Here is a 21,910-nt window from a genome sequence, read left to right as displayed (position 1 = left end):
GCTGAGGAGGAGCTGCGAGTCTCCAACGAGCAGGATGTCATGAGCGCAGACGAGTGGGGGCTGCACCACATCCACTCTGGTCCATTCAGGCCTCCTGCACCACTAGCGGGGACAGGCTGTGTGAAGGACTGGACTCCGGAGCCAGAAGTAAACGAGAATCCCCCTCCACTTCCTCCTCTGCCCTCAGCTTTCCTCTCCTGTGGCAACCGTGCAACTCTGGTCCTGAGCACCAGACGCTGTCTGTGGGTGGGTCACAGTGTGTGTCGCACCACACCATTCCTGAGCAGCCACAGCCTGTGGCCAGGCTCCTATTTAATGTAAACAGTTTCTGTAGGGGCCGGCGTTGTGGCATAATGGGTAAAGTCACCACCTGCAGTGCTGGCATCCCACATGGGCACGGGTTCCTGTCCTGGCTGCTCCACGTCCGATCCAGCTCTCTGCTGTGGCCTGGGAAAGCAGTAGAAGACGGCCAAGTCCTTGGGCCCCTGTACCTACATGGAAGATCTGGAAGAAGTTCCTGGCCCCTGGCTTCGGATCAGCCCAGCTCCTGCTGTTGAGACCATCTGGGGAGTGAACCAGCGGATGGAAAACACCTCTCTCTCTCTCTCTCTGTAACTCTGTCTTTTTCTTGTTTTTTTTAAATAGCTTCTGTTTCCGCTGAGCCAGTTTCTGGTGCTCCTATGCAGTATTACTCAGCTTTTTTGATTGTCAAAAGACAATCAACTCACTGCTTAGTCCTGAGAAGGGGTTTGGTGCACTGACACCTGGCCTCAGAGTCTGTGGCTGTGTTCAGAGCTGGATGCACCTCTGGGTGTCAGATCTGCTAAGATCCATTGGGGGTTTGTTTTCAATGTGAACTCAGAGCATTTTCCAAACAGTTAAAAAGATAAGCTGAGGTGAATGCAGGACACACAGCCTGGGGCTGCCTAGGGTAGCTTTTGCAGTAGCTCTTGCTCACTGTTGCCAGTGGGGTGGGGTGGGCTGGGGGCCACAGCATCCAACTCCCTCTGGGGCCCCCTTGGTGAGCACGTGGCCAGAGCGGGAGCCCATGGTTCGCAGCACACACTCGCCCACACACTTGCTCAGACTCGGGCCTGAAGTCTGGGGTCTCACCAGCAGGAGTGTGTGTAGCTGGGAGGGTGCATCCATGCCACACCACAGCCCCGGGAGCACCCATCTGCATGTGTGAAGCAGCTATCTCTCCCTCGGCCTGCAAGGGTCTGATTAGCCAGGAGAAAAGACGAACCTCTACTTTTCTGTGTTTTGATAAACACTGGACCTGGAGCTGTTAAACTGACCTTGGGGAAAACCTCAGAACTGTTTTATGTGGTACTGTGCAACTTCTCACTGTTTAATAAAGAAGCAGGCAACTATTTTGCATACCTGTTTTCAGTTTTCATTTCGACAAGCACTGAATTATAGCTACTGAAATAAAATCTATTAACTAATAAAAATTAAGAAAAATAAAGTCATCTGAAGCCAGCATCGAGGTACAGCAGCTTAGGCTACGGCTTGCAAAGCCAGCATCCCGATACGGGAGGAGCACCAGTCAAGTCCCAGTGGCTCTGTCTCCGATCCAGCTCGTTGCTACTGCTCCTGGAAAGGCAGCAGAGGACAGGGGCCCCTGCCACCCACACGAGAGACCCGGATGGAGCTCCTGGCTCCTGCCTTCAGCCTGGCCTAGCCCCAGCCATTGCGGTGTCGGGGGAGTAAGTCAGTGCGTGGGAGATTGTCTCTCCCTTCCTCTGTCACTCTGCCTTTCAAATAAGTAACTTTTTTAAGAAATAAAATTTGAAAATCAATCTCAAAACATAAAATATATAAAAGCTTTTCTTTTTTTGACAATTCTCTGACACTCAAGGGCTAAAATTCTTTTCTATTTAAATATAAGTTCTCCAAGACAGGTGGGCATTCCTTTGTGGGGGAGGCCCTATTCCAGGATCAGCCATGACTCCGCAGGTGCAGGTCCCACCTGAGGACGGCTGCACAGAAACCGCCTCCCCCAAGGCTGGAGACTTCCCAGGAGGCCTCACACCTCCTTCGGCTCGGCTGCATCTCCATGAGAAACCCATTCCACCCCTGCCTGGACCTGAACCTCAGCGGTCAGCTGCAGTCAGCTGCAGCGAGCTCCCCAGCCCTAAACGCCATCCGGGCCCGCCAGCTCCCCACCTTCCTTCTCAGACACTACTCACGTCCAGGCCGAGGTCCTCCGTGCTCTCACCCCCAAGGGCCCCTACAGCTCCTTCAGTGCCCACCTCCCCGGAGAGCAGCCTGCAGCCCAGAGCTGCCGGGGAAGCGCCGTCTCCCAGCATCCTGCTCAGACCCCCTCGGCAGCCGCAGCCCCAGCCCTCCCTCGCTCTCCACCTCCCCCTGCCCCATGGCATCTCCAGTTTAGTCAGGGGGGTCTCGGCACCGCCCACCACCACTGAACCTGGCCGAGCTCACATCACCGCCCTTACTCTGGGTGGCTCTTTGCCCGGACACGTGCCCTGGGTCCTGCCTGCTGTCCCCTTCCCTAAGCACTTCCTTACTCTGTAGGACACAGCGCTACCCCAGGGTGCGCTCAGCACACGCTGGCCAGGTCGATGCCCCCTCCGGTCACCCGTGACCTGTTCTTATCTGACAGAAACACCAAAGGAACAACCAAGGTCAAAGCTGCTCTCTTTCTGTTATGCAAGGAGAGGTTTCACTCTGGGGCTTTCTTCTGAGTAAACATGACTTTTAAAACCTTATGTGGGGGCCGGCGCCGTGGCTCAACAGGCTAATCCTCCACCTTGCGGCGCCGGCACACCGGGTTCTAGTCCCGGTCGGGGTGCCGGATTCTATCCCGGTTGCCCCTCTTCCAGGCCAGCTCTCTGCTGTGGCCCGGGAAGGCAGTGGAGGATGGCCCAGGTCCTTGGGCCCTGCACCCGCATGGGAGACCAGGAAAAGCACCTGGCTCCTGGCTTCGGATCAGCACGATGCGCCGGCCGCAGTGGCCACTGGAGGGTGAACCAACGGCAAAGGAAGACCTTTCTCTCTCTCTCTCTCGCCCTCTCTCACTATCCACTCTGCCTGTCAAAAAAAAAAAAAAAAAAAAAAAAAATTATGTGGGAAAACATGATTCAGCAAGCAAAAGTAATTTTGTGATCTTTATCAGATAACCATTTTGCTGACGCTGAATGACTCAGCTACCGTCTAGAGGGAGGTTCTGGGTATTCCAAAGCCCACGCAGCCACCTGCCCACTACATTACCTGCACTGGGGAGGCGTTGGAATAGCCCCCCATGGTGATAGGGACCGAGAACTGCTCCATGAACACAGGCAAGGTGCCCAACTTCCCGGGGAAGATGAAGTCGAAGAGCGACCACAGCTCCCGGAGGTTGTTCTGCATCGGCGAGCCGGACAGGATGAGGCGGTGCGGCGTGCGGAACTGTTGCAGAAATAAGTACCTCCTTACTGAGCTCACCTTCAACAGGCCAAGCCCTCCCCGCGGGGTCCCCTCCCCCGCAGCGTCTCTCAACACACCTGCGGCGTCTCTCAACATGCCCGCAGTGTGGTCCCCTCCCATGCACAGACATCACATGCGGCTACAACTTTCCTCCCGTGGAGACGGCCCCATGTTTTCTCACTGCCCAAGTGGACACTGTGGACTGCAGGCGGGCTGGCCACGTTCTAGCAACTGACCCTTCCACGAGACGTTAAGTGATGAGAACCATGATTCATGGCAAGAAGAATTTTCCACATTCGGGTAAAATGTGGATTTGTAACTCCTTACACAAAGGCGCAGGGAAACACTCAACAAATGTCTTAGTGACAGCAGGTAATGTATTCCTGATTCAAAGCGATTCTCTACCCGGAAACCCTCCTGTCACCTGAGGTCATACCTGCTTGCAGGCTAGCGTGACGGCGGCATTTGGATTCCGGATTTTGTGTCCCTCGTCCAGGATCACGTAGTGCCAGTCGTACCTGCTAATGTCATCTTGCATGAGGCGAATGTAGGAGTAGGAGGTGATCAGGATCCCGTGGCAGTGAGCGATCTCCCGAATCAGCTTCTCCTAAAGCCGCAACAAAGCAGGAAAGCAGCTCACCCAGGAAGGGAATGCAGCCGTCAGGATGCGATCAAACGCACGTCACAGGGACACAAACACAAGGGCGCAGTCCTGACTGCTCCCGATCGGCACGGGCACGCACCTTACACGTGCTGAAAGGCTACGGTGGCGAATACCTAACAACACGACCCTCCTGAGGGTCATGAAACAGCTGTATATGTAACCTATGTAATTTTTATTTTTCCAAAACATCTTCTGTGTCTGTCCTGGTTAAACTTAAAATCACAAGGCAGATGGGAATGGGGAGAAAATCCAAGGTGACAAGAAGACGAACCCAGGCTCCTGGACGTGCGACCCAGATGCCAGGAGGACACGGTGGGGCGGGAGAGGGACCGGAAGCAACAAGGGACAAACCGTGCAGAGGCTGAGCTCCAGAACAAAGCACCCCGCAGGGTCGGCGGACACCGCCCTAGCACAGCCTGCGAGATGTATGAACTCCAACAGCAAGAGAAAACGCCAGAGCCAAACAGAAGCAGAAAGGGCTCCTCTCCCACAGCAGACAGACTGCCTGCGTCAGACACCTTCTCTGCCACACGGAAACTGTCAGAAACAGAGAGAAACTCGACACGGTCCTAAGCAGGGCCCGCGGCAGCCCTGGAATTCGCACTAACAGCCACACAAACCCAGCTCCAGGCGGGCCGGCATTCGGCAGTGGCTGGCTAGACACGGGGCACTGGATGCAGAGTGAGGGTGCAGCCCCGGGCCGGAGGAATGGGCACGCAGGGACTGCCCACCCCTCACCGCCCCATCCCCACCCACGCTGTGTGCAGGGGGCACAGCAGCACCTCCCCACAGCACAGAGACGACCACCACTGAGCCCTGTCTGGAAGACAGGAAGCTGTGGCGGGGGCAGTGACTGCTGTCCAGGTCGGTGAGCAGTGGGGTTCGGATTCGAAGGCAGAAAGCCACCAACACCAAAGCCGCTGCCATTAAACACCAGGCTGCACGCCCCTTATTAGACCGCAAAACAAATCAACTTAGAAAGAGATAATTACACATAATAAACATACCGTTTCTTAAAATGAGTCATTAACACAGCAAGTGAGTCTAAGTATGCAATACTTTCATTATTTAAGTTTACATATTAACTTTTTAGAGATTTATTTTGAAAGTCAGAGTTACGGAGGTGTGGGGAATCTTCCATCAACTGGCTCACTCCCCGGATGACCACAATGGCCAGCTCTGGGCCAAGCCACAGCCAGGAGCCAGGAGCCAGGAGCTTCATCCAAGTCTCCCAGATGGGTGGCAGGGCCATCTTCCCTTGCTCTTCTCAGGCCATTAGCAGGGTGCTGGATTGGAAGTGGAACAGCCAGGACTCAAACCAGTGCTCATAAGGGATGCTGGTGTCATGGGTGGCAGCTTAACCCACTGTACCACAACACTGGTCCTAGACACTGTTTAACTTCTTTTTTTTTTTTTTTTAGACAGGCAGAGTTAGTGAGAGAGAGAGAGAGACAGAGAGAAAGGTCTTCCTTCCATTAGTTCACCCCCCAAATGGCTGCTATGGCCAGCGCGCTGTGCTGATCCGAAGCCAGGAGCCAAGCGTTTCCTCCTGGTCTCCCAGGCGGGTGCAGGGCCCAAGCACTTGGGCCATCCTCCACTGCCTTCCCGGGCCACAGCAGAGAGCTGGACTGGAAGAGGAGCAACCGGGACAGAATCCGGCGCCCCAACTGGGACTAGAACCCGGGGTGCTGGCGCCGCAGGTGGAGGATTAGCCTAGTGAGCAGCAGCGCTGGCCGACACTGTTTAACTTAACCACCAGAGAAAACAGGTTAAAATACATTTGTCAGAAATTTGAGCCTACTTCTGATGGAAAGTTGCTACTTCACATAAACAGTAGAAAAGAAATAGAATGTGGGACTATCAAATCACTTAAGGGGAAAAGAGGGGAAAACAGCAGAAATCGGGAAGCCAGAAAACAGAAACTATCCGGGAGTATGATGGCAAGTTTCCGACCAAACCCAGCAGAGGTCCCCACGGCAGAGGCTACGGAACGGCACCGTCCCTCCAGGAAATACGCAAAAGCCCAGCCTCAGACCAGCCTGGCACCAAAAGGCGAAATGCGGAGGTATCAAAGCTATGCCCAGGGAATGCAACCAAAAAAAAGGCCAAGATTAGCAATGCAGACAGCAGACAACAAGAAGCAGGGAGAAAAGACGGATATATCTTTTTTTTTTAAAAGGGGTCAACACACTCAAGAGCAACACACCCAAGAGCTTCCTGACAGAGCAGGACAAATCCTGTTCTTCAGACTGTCCCGGAGTACAGAGATAACATGTGTCCAATCACTGTGACAGGGCTTGTAACAAAACCTGTTCCGAACTGACAGCACTGCACACTGACACCTGTGCACCCACCCCACACCCGAGGGATGCACTACTTCAGAGAGATCTGGCTACTCAGTCATCTAATAAGGTTTTTCACAAGCACACAACAGCCAGATGTTAGGAAGCCTGTCAAAACCGACATCATCAAAACTGGTCATCTTATATCATACAGGGCTAGAACTAAAATATTTTTAATTCAACAGAGTCTACAGAAGAGTGCAATAAAGGCTAGGACAATTTCAAAGGAACAAAATAGAGTGCACTGTCTTCTCGTGGGTCACACCCCACTCCACCCTCACTGTGTGTCCAATCAAAACGTGCCACAGATGCAGCACCTGGGGCCTACGAGAGGGTCAACATGTGAGAGGTGTTACGATTACTTTGCCTGCACAGTACCGCCACACTGAAGGCCACCCTTGATTTAACCACACCAACTCCAGACCTCATGACCAAGGCAACCATACAGCCATGAGACACGGGCTTTCAGTCCTCGCTTCCACCTCCTGCTCAGCGGCTGGTGCCCAGGGAGAAGAGCACAGCTCCCCTCCAACACCTCTCCTCCCCCATCCCACAGCCGACTGCAGCCGCATCCTGGGCAGCAGCTCCCCCACTCTACTCCCATGCTCGCCTCCAGGAGAGCAGTGGCTGCTAGAAGCCAAGACAGCAGGTGAGACATGAGGTGACAGCAAACGGAGACCCAGAAACACTCACACCTCAGCCCACTTCAGCCAGGAGCTACATGCACACAGGCGGGGAGAGGGAAACAGCGCCCACTGCTGGGGGCCTCCAGTAGTGCAGAAGCTAAATTAGGACTTGCATTTATAGCCAAAGCCAGCAAAGGAGGGCCCACTGCTCGGGGACTCCAGACCTCCTAACTGTGGGATGCACAAGCTCACCACAGCCACCCCCTTTTGCTCCAGGGGATGCACCTGGAGATGAATACTTGGTGTGGGTGGAGGAACCAGCACCCAAGTGAAATGTCACACTTCTTCAGTGTGAAGCTCTCCAACAATGACCAGCTGCTTTTGCTTTAGGACTGAAATTTATTTGGAAAATGCTGTGATGCTAGCTTTGGGAATGTGGAATCTCTATTCTGTGCAGAAGGCTGTATAACAAGTAATCAGAATAAATAATAATTAGGGGGCCCATGTTGTGGCCTAGTGGTCTAAGCCACCGCCTATGATGCCTAGTTCCCATATGGGTGCTGGTTCGAATCCCAGCTGCTCCACTTCCAATCCAGCTCCCTGCTGATGGCCTGGGAAAAAGCAGTGGAAGATGGCCCAAGTGCCTGGGGACCTGCCATCCACATAAGAGACCTGGAGGAAGTTCCTGGCTCCTGGCTTTGGCTTGGATCAGCCCTGACCATTGTGGCCACTTGAGGAGTGAAAAAGCAAATGGAAGATCACTCTGTCTCTCTCTCTCTCTCCCCTCACCTCTCCCTGTGTAACTCTTTCAAGTAAGTAAGTAAATCTTAAAAAAAGAAGAAGAAGAAGAATTAAGAAGATGTTGGGAAAACAGCCCACAGGACACTGTTTACACTGCCCCACTGGAAACAGACTTCCCACGCAGGCTCTGGTAAGAACACATCTAAGGCTGTCTGTGTGTGGCTGATTCAGTCTCAGAATTGTGTAACTGCCCAGATCAGAGTTTCAATAATGGTGAATTGTTGAATATTATGGACATCTCTATCCAAACACTTAAGACAAATCATCTCGGGCGGTTTCAAATTAAAAGCTTGTAAAATATGTAACCTCTCCTAGTTTTTGCAATTAATAGGGTGCATCTGCAATTAGCCTGCCTTACTGAACACAGCACTGTTATCATTAAGCGGCGGCTGTGCGAGTGCTGCGTGATTACGGAGGCTCGGGAGACCGAGCTCTCCTACAGGGCAAACAGTGGACGGGTGGAAAACAACCGTCATAAATCACACTGTCAGCCGGGGGAGCGCTGCGCGCAGCGCCGGCACATGAAGGCCATTCACGGGAACACGGGCAGGAGCCGCTGCACCTGCAATTAATTAAAATTTCCTTCAAGCTAAATCTTTAATAAACAAGGATTTGTGCTGACGATGAAGAATCTTCCAACACAGCCAGCAGCACGCGCCCAGCCATCTACAGTGTCTTGTATCAGGTGTGCCGCACGGGCACGGCACTGCACTGCGCTGTGACCCCTGTCCGGGGAACGGGTCTGAACGATGCAGGACATGCGAGGGGCCACGTGGGCCTTCTCCATTCGCCTTTGTTGTGTTTGCGCCCGACACCTTTCCAGCCTTCCGAAGAGCCAAGTCTTCTCACTGTTGTGTTTCAGAAAGCAGGCCTTTTAAAAGTATACTAGACGAGTACCTCATCTAACCGTGCCCTGTGCCACCCCGCCCCAGTGTGGACACTGTCACTGTCTCCATGGGTACAAGAGAAAAGAAGCTCCAGACCAGACCATGAGCAGGCTTCTACCTGCATCTTTCAGTGTCTTGTCTTGAAGAGCCCTACAATTTTCTTTTTTTAAAAGATCTATTTATTTGAAAGTCAGAGTTACAGGTTGGGGGTGGGTGGGAGAAAGAGAGACATCTGTTGGTTCATTCCCCAGATGGCCACAATGGCCAGGCTGAAGCCAGAAGCTAGGGGCTTCATCCTAGTCTCTCACGTGAGCACAGGGACCCCGAGCACTTGGGCCATCTTCCGCTGCTTTCCCAAGCCATTAGCAGAGAGCTGGATCAGAAGTGGAGCAGCCGGGACAAAACCCAGCATCCGTATGGGATGCAGGCGTCGCAGGCAGCAGCTTTACCCACTGTGTCGCAGTGCCAGCCCCTGCTATTTTGTTCCTAATGACGATAAGAACACCTGACAAAATGTTACACACCAGGGACTACAAAAAGCTGTAGGTACACGCTTATTAAACTCAACCAGTTCTCAGGTGATCCAACTGGGCTCAGAAAAGCTAAGTAACTCGCCCCAGGTCACACAGCTGTGAACACAGCTTACCCAGGACTCCCAGCCTGAGAAGTCACCCAAAACCTGTGCTCTTACAGCTCTTCCCACCTGAATGTCTCCAAGGGGCACGAACTGATCAAAAGGAGGCAGAACCCCGATTTCTCCAGAATTACCAGATCCCACATAGCTGAAAAACCAGAAAAGGAGGGAAATAAGTGACAACTGTTGCTGAAGAGAAGCGATTTCTCCTTACACAGCTATCTTTGGGTTCCTAATAAATACGATTTCAACTGACCAACAAAGGACATTCAGAAGCCTGAAAATCTATCAAACTGGATCGGCTGAGACTATTATATGCTTACTTCTCCGCACACTGCTGGGTGTGCACCAGAGAATTCTAAGCACGCTGACAATCAGTGGATGAAGGCAACAGAGGTTAGACGGCGAGAGAGGGAAGTGACTTGGGGAAGAAGCACGAGACGTACTCAATCCAGGAACTGTCTGGCCATCTGAGATCTGCTCTCCAAATGAAAAACTTCTCACTATTTTGCTATACGAGCTATAACATAGAGTTAGGAAAATAATTTACCTGAATGAACAAAGCCATTCTCTTATTACTCTTTTTTTTTTTTTTTAACCAGGCAGAATTAGACAGTGAGAGAGAGACAGAGAGAAAGGTCTTCTTTCCATTGGTTCACCCCCCAAATGGCCGCTACAGCCGGCACTGCACCGATCCACAGCCAGGATCCAGATGCTTCCTCCTGGTCTCCCATGCGGGTGCAGGGCCCGAGGACCTGGGCCATCCTCCACTGCCTTCCCAGGCCACAGCAGAGAACTGGACTGGAAGAGGAGCAACCGGGACAGAATCTGGCGGCCCAACTGGGACTAGAACCCAGGGTACCGGCACCACAGGCGGAGGATTAGCCTAGTGAGCCACGGCACTGGCCTCTTACTACTCTTTTAACAATTTTCAGAGAGAAAGTATGTTCTCTTCTGTATTGTGCCCAGTACTCAATGTTCCCATGCCAGATGCCCCACTGCATCTGGACAGGACAGTCAATGGCACATGGAAAGCAGAAACCTTAGCCGATAGGAAGGGAAGGACGAGATGGCAGCAAGAGTAGGAAATGTAGACTCCATTACAATCCAACACACGCCTGTAAACCAGCAGGTGTGCAGGGGGTGGGGGTGGAACCAACAGCGACACACACACACACACACACAGAAGGCAGAAGCAAACGCCACTCTGGTGCCGGAATCGTAATGTCACTAACAAGTACTGCTCAGAGAACTACCAACACGTCCTCAACTTGTCATCACTACAAATATTAACTGATATTAACATTAATAATCAACTAATCATTCTAAGTCAAGAACATGGGCTGCAAGACACAGAAGTATGTTTCTACTGGATGGAAGCGCTCTCTTTCCTGGCCTTTCAAACAAATCCAACTAGTTTAAATGTTCATCTTTCCACTCTTTTGCAAAACAACTTTATAATGGAAAAGGAAGACAGACAAGATACCGAGTAAGAGCCCAAGAAAAATTCCAATATTACTGTTTCTCAACAGTCAAGTGAGAAGCTTCAAGCTCAAGTCCTTGGTAAAATAAAAGCACTGAAAACAATTATAACCAACCATTTACACCCACGTATCTGTGATTGGATGCCCCTTAGCCCCAGAAGGTGGACCCACGGTAACCAGAACTGTGTATCTGTTCTTTAAGGTCGTGCCCTCCAAAGCCGCTCAGAAATCAAGTTTCACCAGCAAGGACACCATCAATTGTATTTCTGGCAATGAGTCAACGTATCTGGGTTACGTGAAGGTCGTCACAACAGGAAAGCAGGCATCCAGGTGAAGGTGTGAGATACGTGCCCTTCACTAACTGCCTCTCCCTCCGAACAAAGGCAGAGAAACACGAAAACTGTGCCAGCAGAAGACAAACGCCTACTCATCTACAATAGGATTTTGCAACTTAAAGCATTAAGGGATAGGGGGTCATCAGACAACAGGAATGAACAGAGCAGTCAGTAACGCGCTACAACCAGGGCAGGTGTGCAAGTCAGTCTGGCCAGAAACACAGCCAAGACTGCTGCTGCTGCTGCTCTCACGTTGCCAAACACAACCAAACACTCGTGCTCCTTCGTTGATGAGCTTCACTAGTCTGCACTCCAGTTATTTCTGCGCAAAGTCAGTTGCTTTTAACAATAACCGCTAGTGTAGGCGGGACTCCACCTCACTGCGCCCGAGTTACCGAATCATTAGGCATTCCTGATGCACTTCTATGCAAAGTTCTGGTCCTCCGTGATCCGGGGCACGCAGGAACTCGGAGGAAAGAAAAGGGGTACGTGCAAAATTACGGAGACACTGGAGTCGGGGTCCTGAGTGCTAGCCTAGGAGGTGAGCCTTCCACGGCTCCCACAGGGGCAGCGCTTCCTGGGGCGCAGGACGGCTCACTTGGGGCTCAGGAGACTCAGAAAGAACCCAAAGCACTCGTGGAGGACCAGCTCTTCCTGTGGGCAAGGCACCTGCAAGCCTGCAGAGAAGCTGCAGCTCTATTTACTCAGCAAGGGCCTGTGGGGCTCTGGGTACAACAATGGGTCCTTAACGTGTTGTGCTATGAGACTCAATGGTAAACTAGTCTTCCAACAGTACTTTATACTGTGTGTGTCTGTGTGGCGGCAAGCTGTTGAAATCTCTACTCAGTACAGAGCTGATCTTCTGTATCCAAAGATAATTAAAAATGAATCTTAATGAAGAATGGGATGGGAGAGGGAGTAGGAGATAAGATGGTTTGCGGATGGGAGGGTGGTTATGGGGCGGAAAAACCACTGTAATCCAGAAGTTGTGCTTTTGAAATTTATATGTATTAAACAAAAGTTTCCTATTTAAAAAGAAAGAAAGAAATTCTTGGAAGCACAGCACCACGCACACATGCTACCCACAGCCTGGGGAGAGACCTCCTTTTTTGGTAATGTGGTTGTCAACAAAACTATAGCCTTCATACAGCGTGACCAAGGATTCAGGGAACAAAAACCAACTTAACTAAAAGGCAGCCACACTCGTACAACCCTCAGAACGCAGGGTGCGTCTCCATTCATCACAACCGTGTGTTAAGAGCGTATTACCAGCCAGATCTGCCAACAAGGAGTGCTGCAGGTTGAGAAACTCTTACCCCAGATGCATGGGAGCAGAGGTGCTTCGGACTTTGGCTATCTTGGATATCTCTGGAGTATCTGCATATACAACACGAGACCATCATGGGGATGGGACTCACCCACTCGTGATCTGAAGCTGACTGTACTCCATCACACGAGGTCAGACGTGGGGTTTACACTTGCATCATGTCACTGTTCACAAAGCGATGGATTTTAGAGCACTTCAGGTTTCAAATTTTCAGATGCAGGGTGCTCAGTGTGCAGGTGACTCTGTATCCACTTCCTGAACTGCTTAAGGCCACCAGTGCCTACTGTCCCTCCCACTTCCTGTCCCCCGAGCATCTCACTCTACACCCTGAATCTATGGTGCCACCTGTCCCAAACAGTGTCCCACTGGACCACAAACAGCTCATAGCACACCACAGGCTGTTACAACAGTCACACCTACACTCCTCATTGTTACTGAAAATACAGAGCTCGATATTAAGTCAGTAATAGTAAAGTAGTTTTAAATGTGTGAAAGAAACACAGGAATATACATCTGACATCCAGGGATCAAGGAATAAAAATCAAATACGTAAAATGAAGGGCTTCAACACACACAAACCAAGGGTAGTGAGGTGTTACAGCCTTACCTTTTTGTGGGTGTAGGACCCAGTTTCGTGCAGAATCGCCACTCTGAACGGAGGCCACCACGTGTGGAACTCCTTCACCCACTGATGCATCACGGTTGTCGGACACACAATCAGAGCTGGGCCCAGCCCCTCGAACCTGCACACGACGTCCAGGAAGGAAACACAACCACAGAAGTCAACACACGGAGTGATCCATGGCCAAAGTAAACAAACAGCAAAACCCTCAGCTTCAAAAACGGAAATGCTAGCTAGGGGAGTTTATTGATATTTTATTCAAAGAAAAAGCTTTTGAGGTTAAAACCTCATCAAGTAGAATCTATGATCCCATTCATAAATCAGTGGATGCAGATACTAAGAGAAAATATCAAATACATTAGAAGGTAACACCTGGGGCCAGCGCTGTGGCATAGTGGGTAAAGCCACTGCCTGCAGTGCCGGCATCCCATATAGGAACCAGTTCAAGTCCCTGCTGCTCCACTTCCGATCCAGCTCTCTGCTATGGCCTGGGAAAGCAGTAGAAGATGGCCCAAGTGCTTGGGCCCCTGCACCCATGTGGGAAGACCCGGAGGAGACTCCTGACTCCTGGCTTCAGATCAGCACAGTGCAGGCCTTTGTGGCCTATTGGGGACTGAGCTAGTGGATGGAGGACCTCTTTTTCTGTCTCTCTCTCTCTTTTTTTTTTTTTTTTAGCATTTATTTATTTATTTATTTGAAAGTCAGACTTACACAGAGGAGAGGCAGAGAGAGAGAGAGGTCTTCCATCTGCTGGTTCACTCCCCAGTTGCCCACAAAGGCTGGTACTGGGCTGATCCAAAGCTAGGAGCCAGGAGCTAGGAGCTTCTTCCAGGTCTCCCACACAGGTGCAGAGGCCCAAGGAGTTGGGCCATCTTCTACTGCCGTAGCAGAGAGCTGGGTTGCAAGTGGAGCAGCCAGGACTCGAACCGGCGCCCATATGATATGGGATGCCAGCACTGCAGGCAGCAGCTTTACCTGCCACGCCACAGCGCTGGCCCCATGCCTCTCCTTCTCTCTCTGTATAACTCTTTCAAATAAATAAATAAATAAATCTTTAAAAAAAAAAAAAAAAGAACACCTATAGTTAAGTGTAAGAGAATCAAGGAACTCTAAAATACTTTTCTGTAGGTTCTGTTCCCCTAGTAAGGGGTCAGTGAAGCTGCCATCTTAACCTAAGGGAGCACAATTTCTCTCAAATTTCTTTGCAGCTTTAGAGTTTGCCAAGTTTTCAACCCGCAGGGTTTTCCAACCTCACAGTCTTGGGTTGGAAGCAGGACAGAAATACCAAGGTACTTCAGACATTATGGAGAAAAAGAGTTAAAAGCTAAGTTCAGGAATGGGTGCGTGGCTGAGGTGCTCACGTCCCACACCAGAGTAGCTGGGTTTGGAGCCTGGTTCTGCCTCTCGCCCCAGCTTGCTGCTGATGCAGACCTGGGAGGCAGCAGAGGTGGCTTCCTGCCACCCATGTCGGCCACCTGGCTTCAGTCCCAGTTCCCAGCTACGACCCAGCCCTGCCCAGCCACCGTGGGCATCTGGGGAGTGAACCAATGGATGACAGGTCCTTTCTCTCTGTCTCTGAGTAAACCAACAGATAGAAGCTCTTTGTCTTTTTCTCTCAAAAAAAACAAAAACCTGTTTAAAAAATAAAAAGGTAAGCTGGTTTCAGTGTCAGAATTTTTTAATCGGCACAGTTTTTCCATAACACACATTTGTGCTCAGGGGCTCAGAAGGCTGGCGTGCCACAACACGGCTACCAGGAGACAGAGCAAAGCATGGAAGTCAGCCTTCTGCAGCCTGCTCCCCCGACGCGATGACAGCACGGTGCAGGTGCATCGGGGACGCCTGCCCAGGTGAGGCCGCGCCTATGGATGCACATGGACAGCGCCATAGTGAAAAGGGCTGAGCAGCCCGGAGCAAGAGCCGGGGCAGCAGTCACACGCTGGCCTTAGCAGGCTGCACTGAGCTGCAGTCACTGTGTGTGCAGCCTCCCACCAGACGTACACGCAGCTCTTGTCAACAGGGGCAAGTGGGACCCCGGACCCGACACTGAGCGTGGTAGAGCAGTCCCTGCCATGTGCCGACTGTCCTTCTTCCCTGCTCCTGTTTCCTGCCCAACAAGGAGGCTGACCGTGCGAGGCAGATGCACACGCGAGACCCCATGACCCAGGCCCACCCAGCGATCACACTACAGTGCTCCCAGTTTCCATTCTCTCTGCCCACTGTCCAGGCCTCATCTATGTCTGCAGCCAGACCTCTCCCCGCAACTCCAAACTAGTGCATGCTGGGTGTCACCTGCTGCCACCTGATCCCCAGGGGCCCCAATTGGCAATCCAGGCTCACCCCTGATCAGCGCCTCCTGCTCCCCGCTGTGAGGAACCCACACCCAGCTCTCATCATCTCCCTCCTAAATCCCTGTCAGTCCCCATGTCCACGGCCTACTGTGCTCCAGTTCCAGCCGCGGTCACTGCTCACCTGCTGTACCTTCCAGCGCCTTCTCGAAGGCACAGCCTGGACACCTCATCCACCGGTTTCAAAGCCTTCTAGGGCTGCGCCCTGCTCCTGGGCAGTCTGAACCCCTGACTTGGCCTATGCGACCGCAGGACTGCACCTCTGCTCCCCTCTGCAGCTCGCCTCTCTCACCGCCTCCACCCCAACACCTGCCCCAAGGCCTGAACTTCAGTCCCTACAAGGAGCGTACTCCTCCGCCCTGACCTCCTTCCCCAACTCGTCTGTTCGAGAGGCAGAGGCACAGAGGGAAATCTTCCAATCACTGCCTTACTCCCCAGATGCCTGCAACATCTGGGGCCAGCCCAGGCCAAAGGCATGAGCCCAGAACTCCAGCTGGGCCACCCACAGGGGCGGCAGGGACCCAAGTACTAGGGCCATCCCCTGCTGCCTTCCAGGGTGCACATCCGCAGGAAGCCAGAATCAGAAGTGGAGCTGGGCTCAATCCCAGGTGCTCCAATTGGGGATGAGGGCGTCTATGTGGTGTCTTGATGGACAATCCAAATGCCCGGGCCTCCCTTCCCCTCTATCCCACTCAGCTCCCTGCTACTTCAGACCTCGGCTTCCTCTCCAGAACCCACGCTCGTCAGAAGCTCACATTAACCCTGTGACAACCCGGGTGGCCCCTGCTCCAGCCTTGTGGGATTCCCCCCCAGGCTCCCTGAGAGCAGGGGCCACCTCTTCTTCCAACCATCGCAGCGCCTGGCCCACAGCACGTTTTTCAAACGTGGAGGACAATATGTCAAAATGCCAAAGGAGATTACTGCTGAGTTAGGGGATCATAAGTGATTCTTATTTTTCTGCTACAGCTCAATAAATGATTCCCAAATTTGTAAAAAAAAAAAAAAAAAAAAAAAAAAAAAAAAGTTTGCAAATAACTCAGAATAAATCATACAGGGCTTGAAATGTGAGAGATCATATTCAACACAGCTGAAAAATACTTTGTAGTTCTAAAAGAGCAACGAGGCTGTGACCAGGCTCTAGCTCACGTGAGGGCCTGCGACACCCCCACGGGACAAAGCGCCTCTGTGCACCTGCAGCCCCTCCCGCCTCCAGCTGCAGTCACGGCCCCTGCCCCTCAGCTGGGTACAGAGGCTCAGACCAAGGACCTCACACGCCTGGACACCTGCTACGCACTGTCTGAGCCCTGCTTCTCATCCAGGGCAGGGCCGGCACAGGGCCTCCTGTGCTTCCACAACAGCGTTCCCTTCTAGAAGGACTAAATGCCTGGCTCAGTTACCTCCTCCACAGCTACCATCCACACACACTTAGCAGGGACTAGGCAACAACCAATCAGATGCTTTCTAAAATATTTAAAAGCAAACGCCCATTCAAAGACACATGATTACATCACTGATTGTCTTCATGTTAGCTAGAACTTTTGTTTTCTTGTATCACGTGCTCTGGGCAAACTGCTGCACTGATGACTCACACTGTCATCTAAGGTTAGTATTTTCTTCTGGCCAAGCATCTATGTGGCACTGTTATGCCTTTTAGTTTCTGCCACTCTTCTTCTATTAGATGGCTCGGGACTTCCCACACTGAGCTGGAGTCTGGGAGTGGGCCTGGCTTGTTTCTGGGCCCCAGAGGGGGCTGTCAGGTCCATTAACAGTGACATCAACTGGACCCAGCACTGGCAAGATGAGTGTAAGGTGCACTGAGTGTACTGGGGGACCAGCGTCCACCACGAAGCAGACTGCAGCTCCTGTCACCTTTGACGGCCACTGATCACCTAAGGACAGGCCACGAGCTCCACGGTCAAACAGTCCCACTGCAGGACGGAAATCTACCAGTCTGAGCCTACAACTCACCAAGAATCACAGGGCACAACAGCTACCCTGCCTAACACAGCCACTTTTTCTCCAGGATATCTGCTCCTAATTAGAAATTACTAAGAGACATCCAAGACTCTGAAGGATTAAGTGAAGCTTGGAATGTACGTAACTTCTCCACCGTAAAATTCAGGGGGCTTAACACTGAAATAGGAACAGCTGAGTGAAGGGAAAGTCCTGCCTCCATGTGAAACAGGAACACGACCACCAGACAGACTTGTATTAACCATGTGTACTATGCTTCTCCTTCTGAAAACAAGCAGGTAGGGAGGGTGGGCATCTGAGGCCGCAGGCCAAGGCCTGGCTGTGCAGGGATTTGGGGAGTGAACCAGTGGATGGGAGAGCCCTCTATCTCTTTCTCAAATAAAGTAACAAAACTAAACTAAAACTAAAAAAAACCAATAAAACAAACTTTTGTAGCAGTTTTACGCTGTCTCAGAGACTTACACTGCTGCAGATTTGTGAACCTTAAAATTCCAACAGGAGTCCAGCACCAGGTCCATCACAAATGCCAGTTCCAAACCCCCAGCTTGCACAAGGTCAGGCAAGGTCAGAAAAGCAACACCGGCTCAGGAACAGTTACATCTGACCTCCCACGCTATCTGCTTAGGACATGGCTTGGAGGAAAACTCCAAGGTCACCTCATTTCAAGTGGATACATTGTAAAATTCGCAGGACAATGTCGCCACCTTGCCGGGCCAGCACAGGGAAGCGGAGGGGCCCAGCTCCTCCTGCACCTCTAGCCCTGTGGAGCCTAGGGGCCCGGCTGATCCATTTCCACCTCCGCCAAGGCCATTGTGGTGAAGACCACCGGGCTCTCATCCAATATGCCACAGTGTTTCATTACGGAGAAGAGGATATGAGCATTGATAGTTAATTGATTACAGCTGATGCTGGTTAGGAGCCCCCCCCCCTCCCCAATTTGACTCTGAGTGAGATGTCACCACTCAGGAGTGCGGGTCTAATCTTCAGATGAAAACGACACTGCAGGGTAACATCCGGCTTTCCGGGCCCAGAGCGCAGTCCACACAAGTTTCACGACAGTGGGGAGGGAGTAAGAAAATCCCAGTCCCAGAAACCATTTGGGGCAGCTTGGGGCATTTTAGTTATTGAAAAACAAACAAACAAAAACAACAACAGAGTGTCCCAGAGATCAACAAAGAGCTTATTTAGACAGAAATCATTTTTTAAAATGCTAAACTAATGTCAGACAAAATGGGAAAACTCTGAATACCCACTCTCAATTCTGACCTTCCCAGTGGGCCGCAATGTCTTCAAGTCTCCAGGCAAAACGTGAAGTCTCTGCTCTAGTATGATCTCTCTGGGACAGCAGCAGCAACACAACATTTACCACTGAAAAATCTCCCTGCCGCTTGTACGTGCAAACACCCCGCACAAGCAGCATCCACCTTCCACACTCAAACGAAGCCCTGAAGTGAAGACCACAGGCACCTCCTTCCTAGGGAGCTTACAGGTGCAGCGGCTACTGGCGCTTCCCAGCCGACAGAGGGAGGACGGGACAGTAACTTCCTGCAGTCCCCGGCTTCACCCACGTCAACACTGTCCTGAGGTTACCCTGGTCATACACAGTGAGTGCCTGAGGCTTCCAGGACCTACCCTACAGGCACCACTGAAACACAAGAAGCTCTTGGATGATCTTGGGTCCGAGAGTAAATATCCCACAGAACTTCCTTAGCAGTGTTTTGTTCTCAACAGGGATTTCCACAAGGCTAATTTACAGCGTAAATGCAGATAAAGTATTGCAGTGCTACCAACCTGAGTAGATTAAATGCTTATTCTTTCGGAACACTAAAGCTTTAATAGTGTATGTAAATTTCTAAAGAGACTAGAGATCAACACCCAAACACAGCTGTCTATCATTTTTAGAATTATTTAGGCTTTGGCCTTGGGATTCAGATCCGACTCGTACAGATAGAAAGGGGGCAGGAGGCACAGCGAGCGAACGAAACAAGAGCGTGCCGTCCACAAACGCGACCATGCACCCTGACAGAAAGGAAATCCAGCGGAACGGCTTCCTCCCAGCTCCAACTTTCCCCACCAACACACTTGCTACTCCCTCTAATGCTCACCTGGTCTCCTGCCAAAACAAATATTTTAATGTAAAATTTAATAAATGGAACCAAAGGTATTATGCCTAATTGAAAATTCCATACTGTGTAAACTATCGATATTAACATAATTGAGTTTGTAAACAATCCGTCTGTAGACGCTAACCTTAGACATTGTATTGACCCAAAATATCTGGTGGGGCTCATCTGCGAAACGGAGCATCGATGCCTGGAATTCATTAGAAGTGTTACATGTTTAATTTCTCCTGCCCTACAGCTCCATTGTCTCGTAAAATTTTTCCTTTGATGTCCCCCACTAAAAGAATTAAAGGAATATTGTAATTGAAATGTCATCAATAATTCACAAGACCCTCCTCCGCAGCAATCCATCTGATGAAATATTCATCGGGCTCCACAGACTGACAGTCTGCAGAGGAGCACTTGCCTGTAATTTGAACCGCGAGTCCTGATCTTGCTGTAGCTCAGACTTGCCAAGAAGGCAATTATCTGGATGGTCTTGCCCAATCCCATCTCGTCTCCCAGAATTCCTCCTGCCTGCTGGCAGTGCAATTCCCACAGCCACCGAACACCTGTCTGCTGGTACCTACAACAACAAACACCCACAAGAAAAGAGAAAACGGCAAATGGTAGATAGTACAGATCATAACAGAAAGTACTCATGAATTAGTCATTTGGCTAGGTGCTAGTACCAGTCAGAGAACACGCCGGATGCGTGTTCTACATGAGCAGTGTATTTACAAGGTCATACATTTTTGATCACCTAGGCATAAAATCACAATTTTGTCTTTACAGAATGTTAACACATTTCTAATTAAACTGATAGATGGGGTAATCAGGGATTACTTCATTTCTTTTCCAACATTAGAAAAAGCTTGGTAAACAAGCATCAACTTATTCTCTTTTATTCACTCTCTTTCTGGGGAAAAAAAAAATCTCAAATATATTTAGTATATAAAGTTGCACCAAAAAAAAAAAAAAAAAAAAAGAGGCACTAACATTTATTTATGTTTTTTCAATCTGGGCAGCATCAAAACGGCAGGGCAGAGAACACCACAAGTTACAGCTTAGACTATTGAAAAGTCACTCTGTAATCACATTCTCTTTTTACAAGAAAATTAGATTAAATTTTAAGGCTACAGACGAGTCTGAAAAATGGGACTGCTCGCAAAACTGGTACATAACGTATGATTCTGTCATATTGCAGACACACAAACAAACAGTTTAAAGCTTCAATAACACAAAAGGACGTTTTAATATTTTAAAGCAGAAATTGATTCAGGCACTTTATCATAGGTACAAAAAAAGATCAGAGCTATTAAAATTTTAAGTAAGGATTACAGGTCAAAGAGAAATAAAACATCCTCCCCCAAATAGGAGTTGGTTATTTTCCTTTCTCCATTAATGACATTAAGAAAAAAAAAAAGGAGGCTAAAAAATAAAACAGGAAAAACATTTTTGAAGCAGAACAAAGATTGAACATCATGGAATGGTATGAAGACTGAATGTTAAGTTTAAAAATTAAGAGCAAAAAACCACTTAAGTTAAAAAATGATAACACCTAAAAGATTTTCTTTGTCCCAAGAAAACACTAAGACGAATGAGCTACCCACCTTAAAAGAAGAGGATTTTGTAGTTTTACTGCCCAAATATTTACTATTTAGTACCTGATACGTCTACCTAAACGATCATTTAGGACTTCAGTCCCTATGGAGCTGGTTTCCCTTCATCTCCTCTCAGTAAGGAGGTCATAATTAACTTGGCTACCACTATGCTGTAAAAACATTACCGAAGTTTAACTTCAGGAGGCCGGTGCTGTGGTCCAGCAGTCAGAACCTAGAACCAGCACCTGGATGCCGGCATCACATATCGAAGCGCCTGGGCTGAGCCCCAGGTACTCCACTTCCACTCCAGCTTCCTGCTAATGCACTCCACAGGAGGCGACAGGTGATGGCTCAGGCACTTGGTCCCTGGCCCCCATGGGGGACACCTGGATGGAGTTCCAGATTCCCAGCTTCCGCCTAATGCAGCTTGGGCTGTTGTGGGCATTTGGGGAGTAAACCAGCAGACAGAAGCATGCATGTTCTCTCTCTCTCTTTCTCGTTCCATCTTTCAAATAAATAAAGTAATAAGGTTTTTTTTTTTTTTTTTTTTTTAAAGAAGTTTGACTCTAGCTATTGCTGTTATCACGTCCACATACAGGAAACTTCTCAGAACTTGGCCACTAAGATCAGTGCTCATCATTTCCATGCCTCTCAGAGGTGGGCTAAGTTAGGCCATCAGTTTGGAAGGAGGACAATACGTGCCACAAATACGTGGCACATAAGCAGAGAGC

The 21,910-nt window shown here is 50.2% G+C and overlaps 1 protein-coding gene across 3 annotated transcripts in view; it reads right to left on the bottom strand.

The window, feature by feature from the left end:
- Window positions 1-21,910, bottom strand: part of ERCC6 (ERCC excision repair 6, chromatin remodeling factor) — a 74,032-nt gene that overhangs the window by 19,507 nt on the left and 32,615 nt on the right. For all 3 annotated transcript variants that reach the window (XM_062215276.1, XM_062215277.1, XM_062215275.1), the window contains exons 7-10: window positions 20,003-20,161; window positions 13,137-13,272; window positions 3,866-4,036; window positions 3,235-3,411 (exon numbers count right to left, since the gene is read on the bottom strand). In XM_062215276.1, the coding sequence (XP_062071260.1) occupies window positions 3,235-3,411; window positions 3,866-4,036; window positions 13,137-13,272; window positions 20,003-20,161 (643 nt within the window). The remainder of the gene's footprint in view (window positions 1-3,234; window positions 3,412-3,865; window positions 4,037-13,136; window positions 13,273-20,002; window positions 20,162-21,910) is intronic.

This window comes from Lepus europaeus, chromosome 17 (genome assembly GCF_033115175.1).
Source record: "Lepus europaeus isolate LE1 chromosome 17, mLepTim1.pri, whole genome shotgun sequence".
NCBI classification, from domain to species: Eukaryota; Metazoa; Chordata; class Mammalia; order Lagomorpha; family Leporidae; genus Lepus; species Lepus europaeus.
This window is presented reverse-complemented; position numbering and strand designations above follow the sequence as displayed.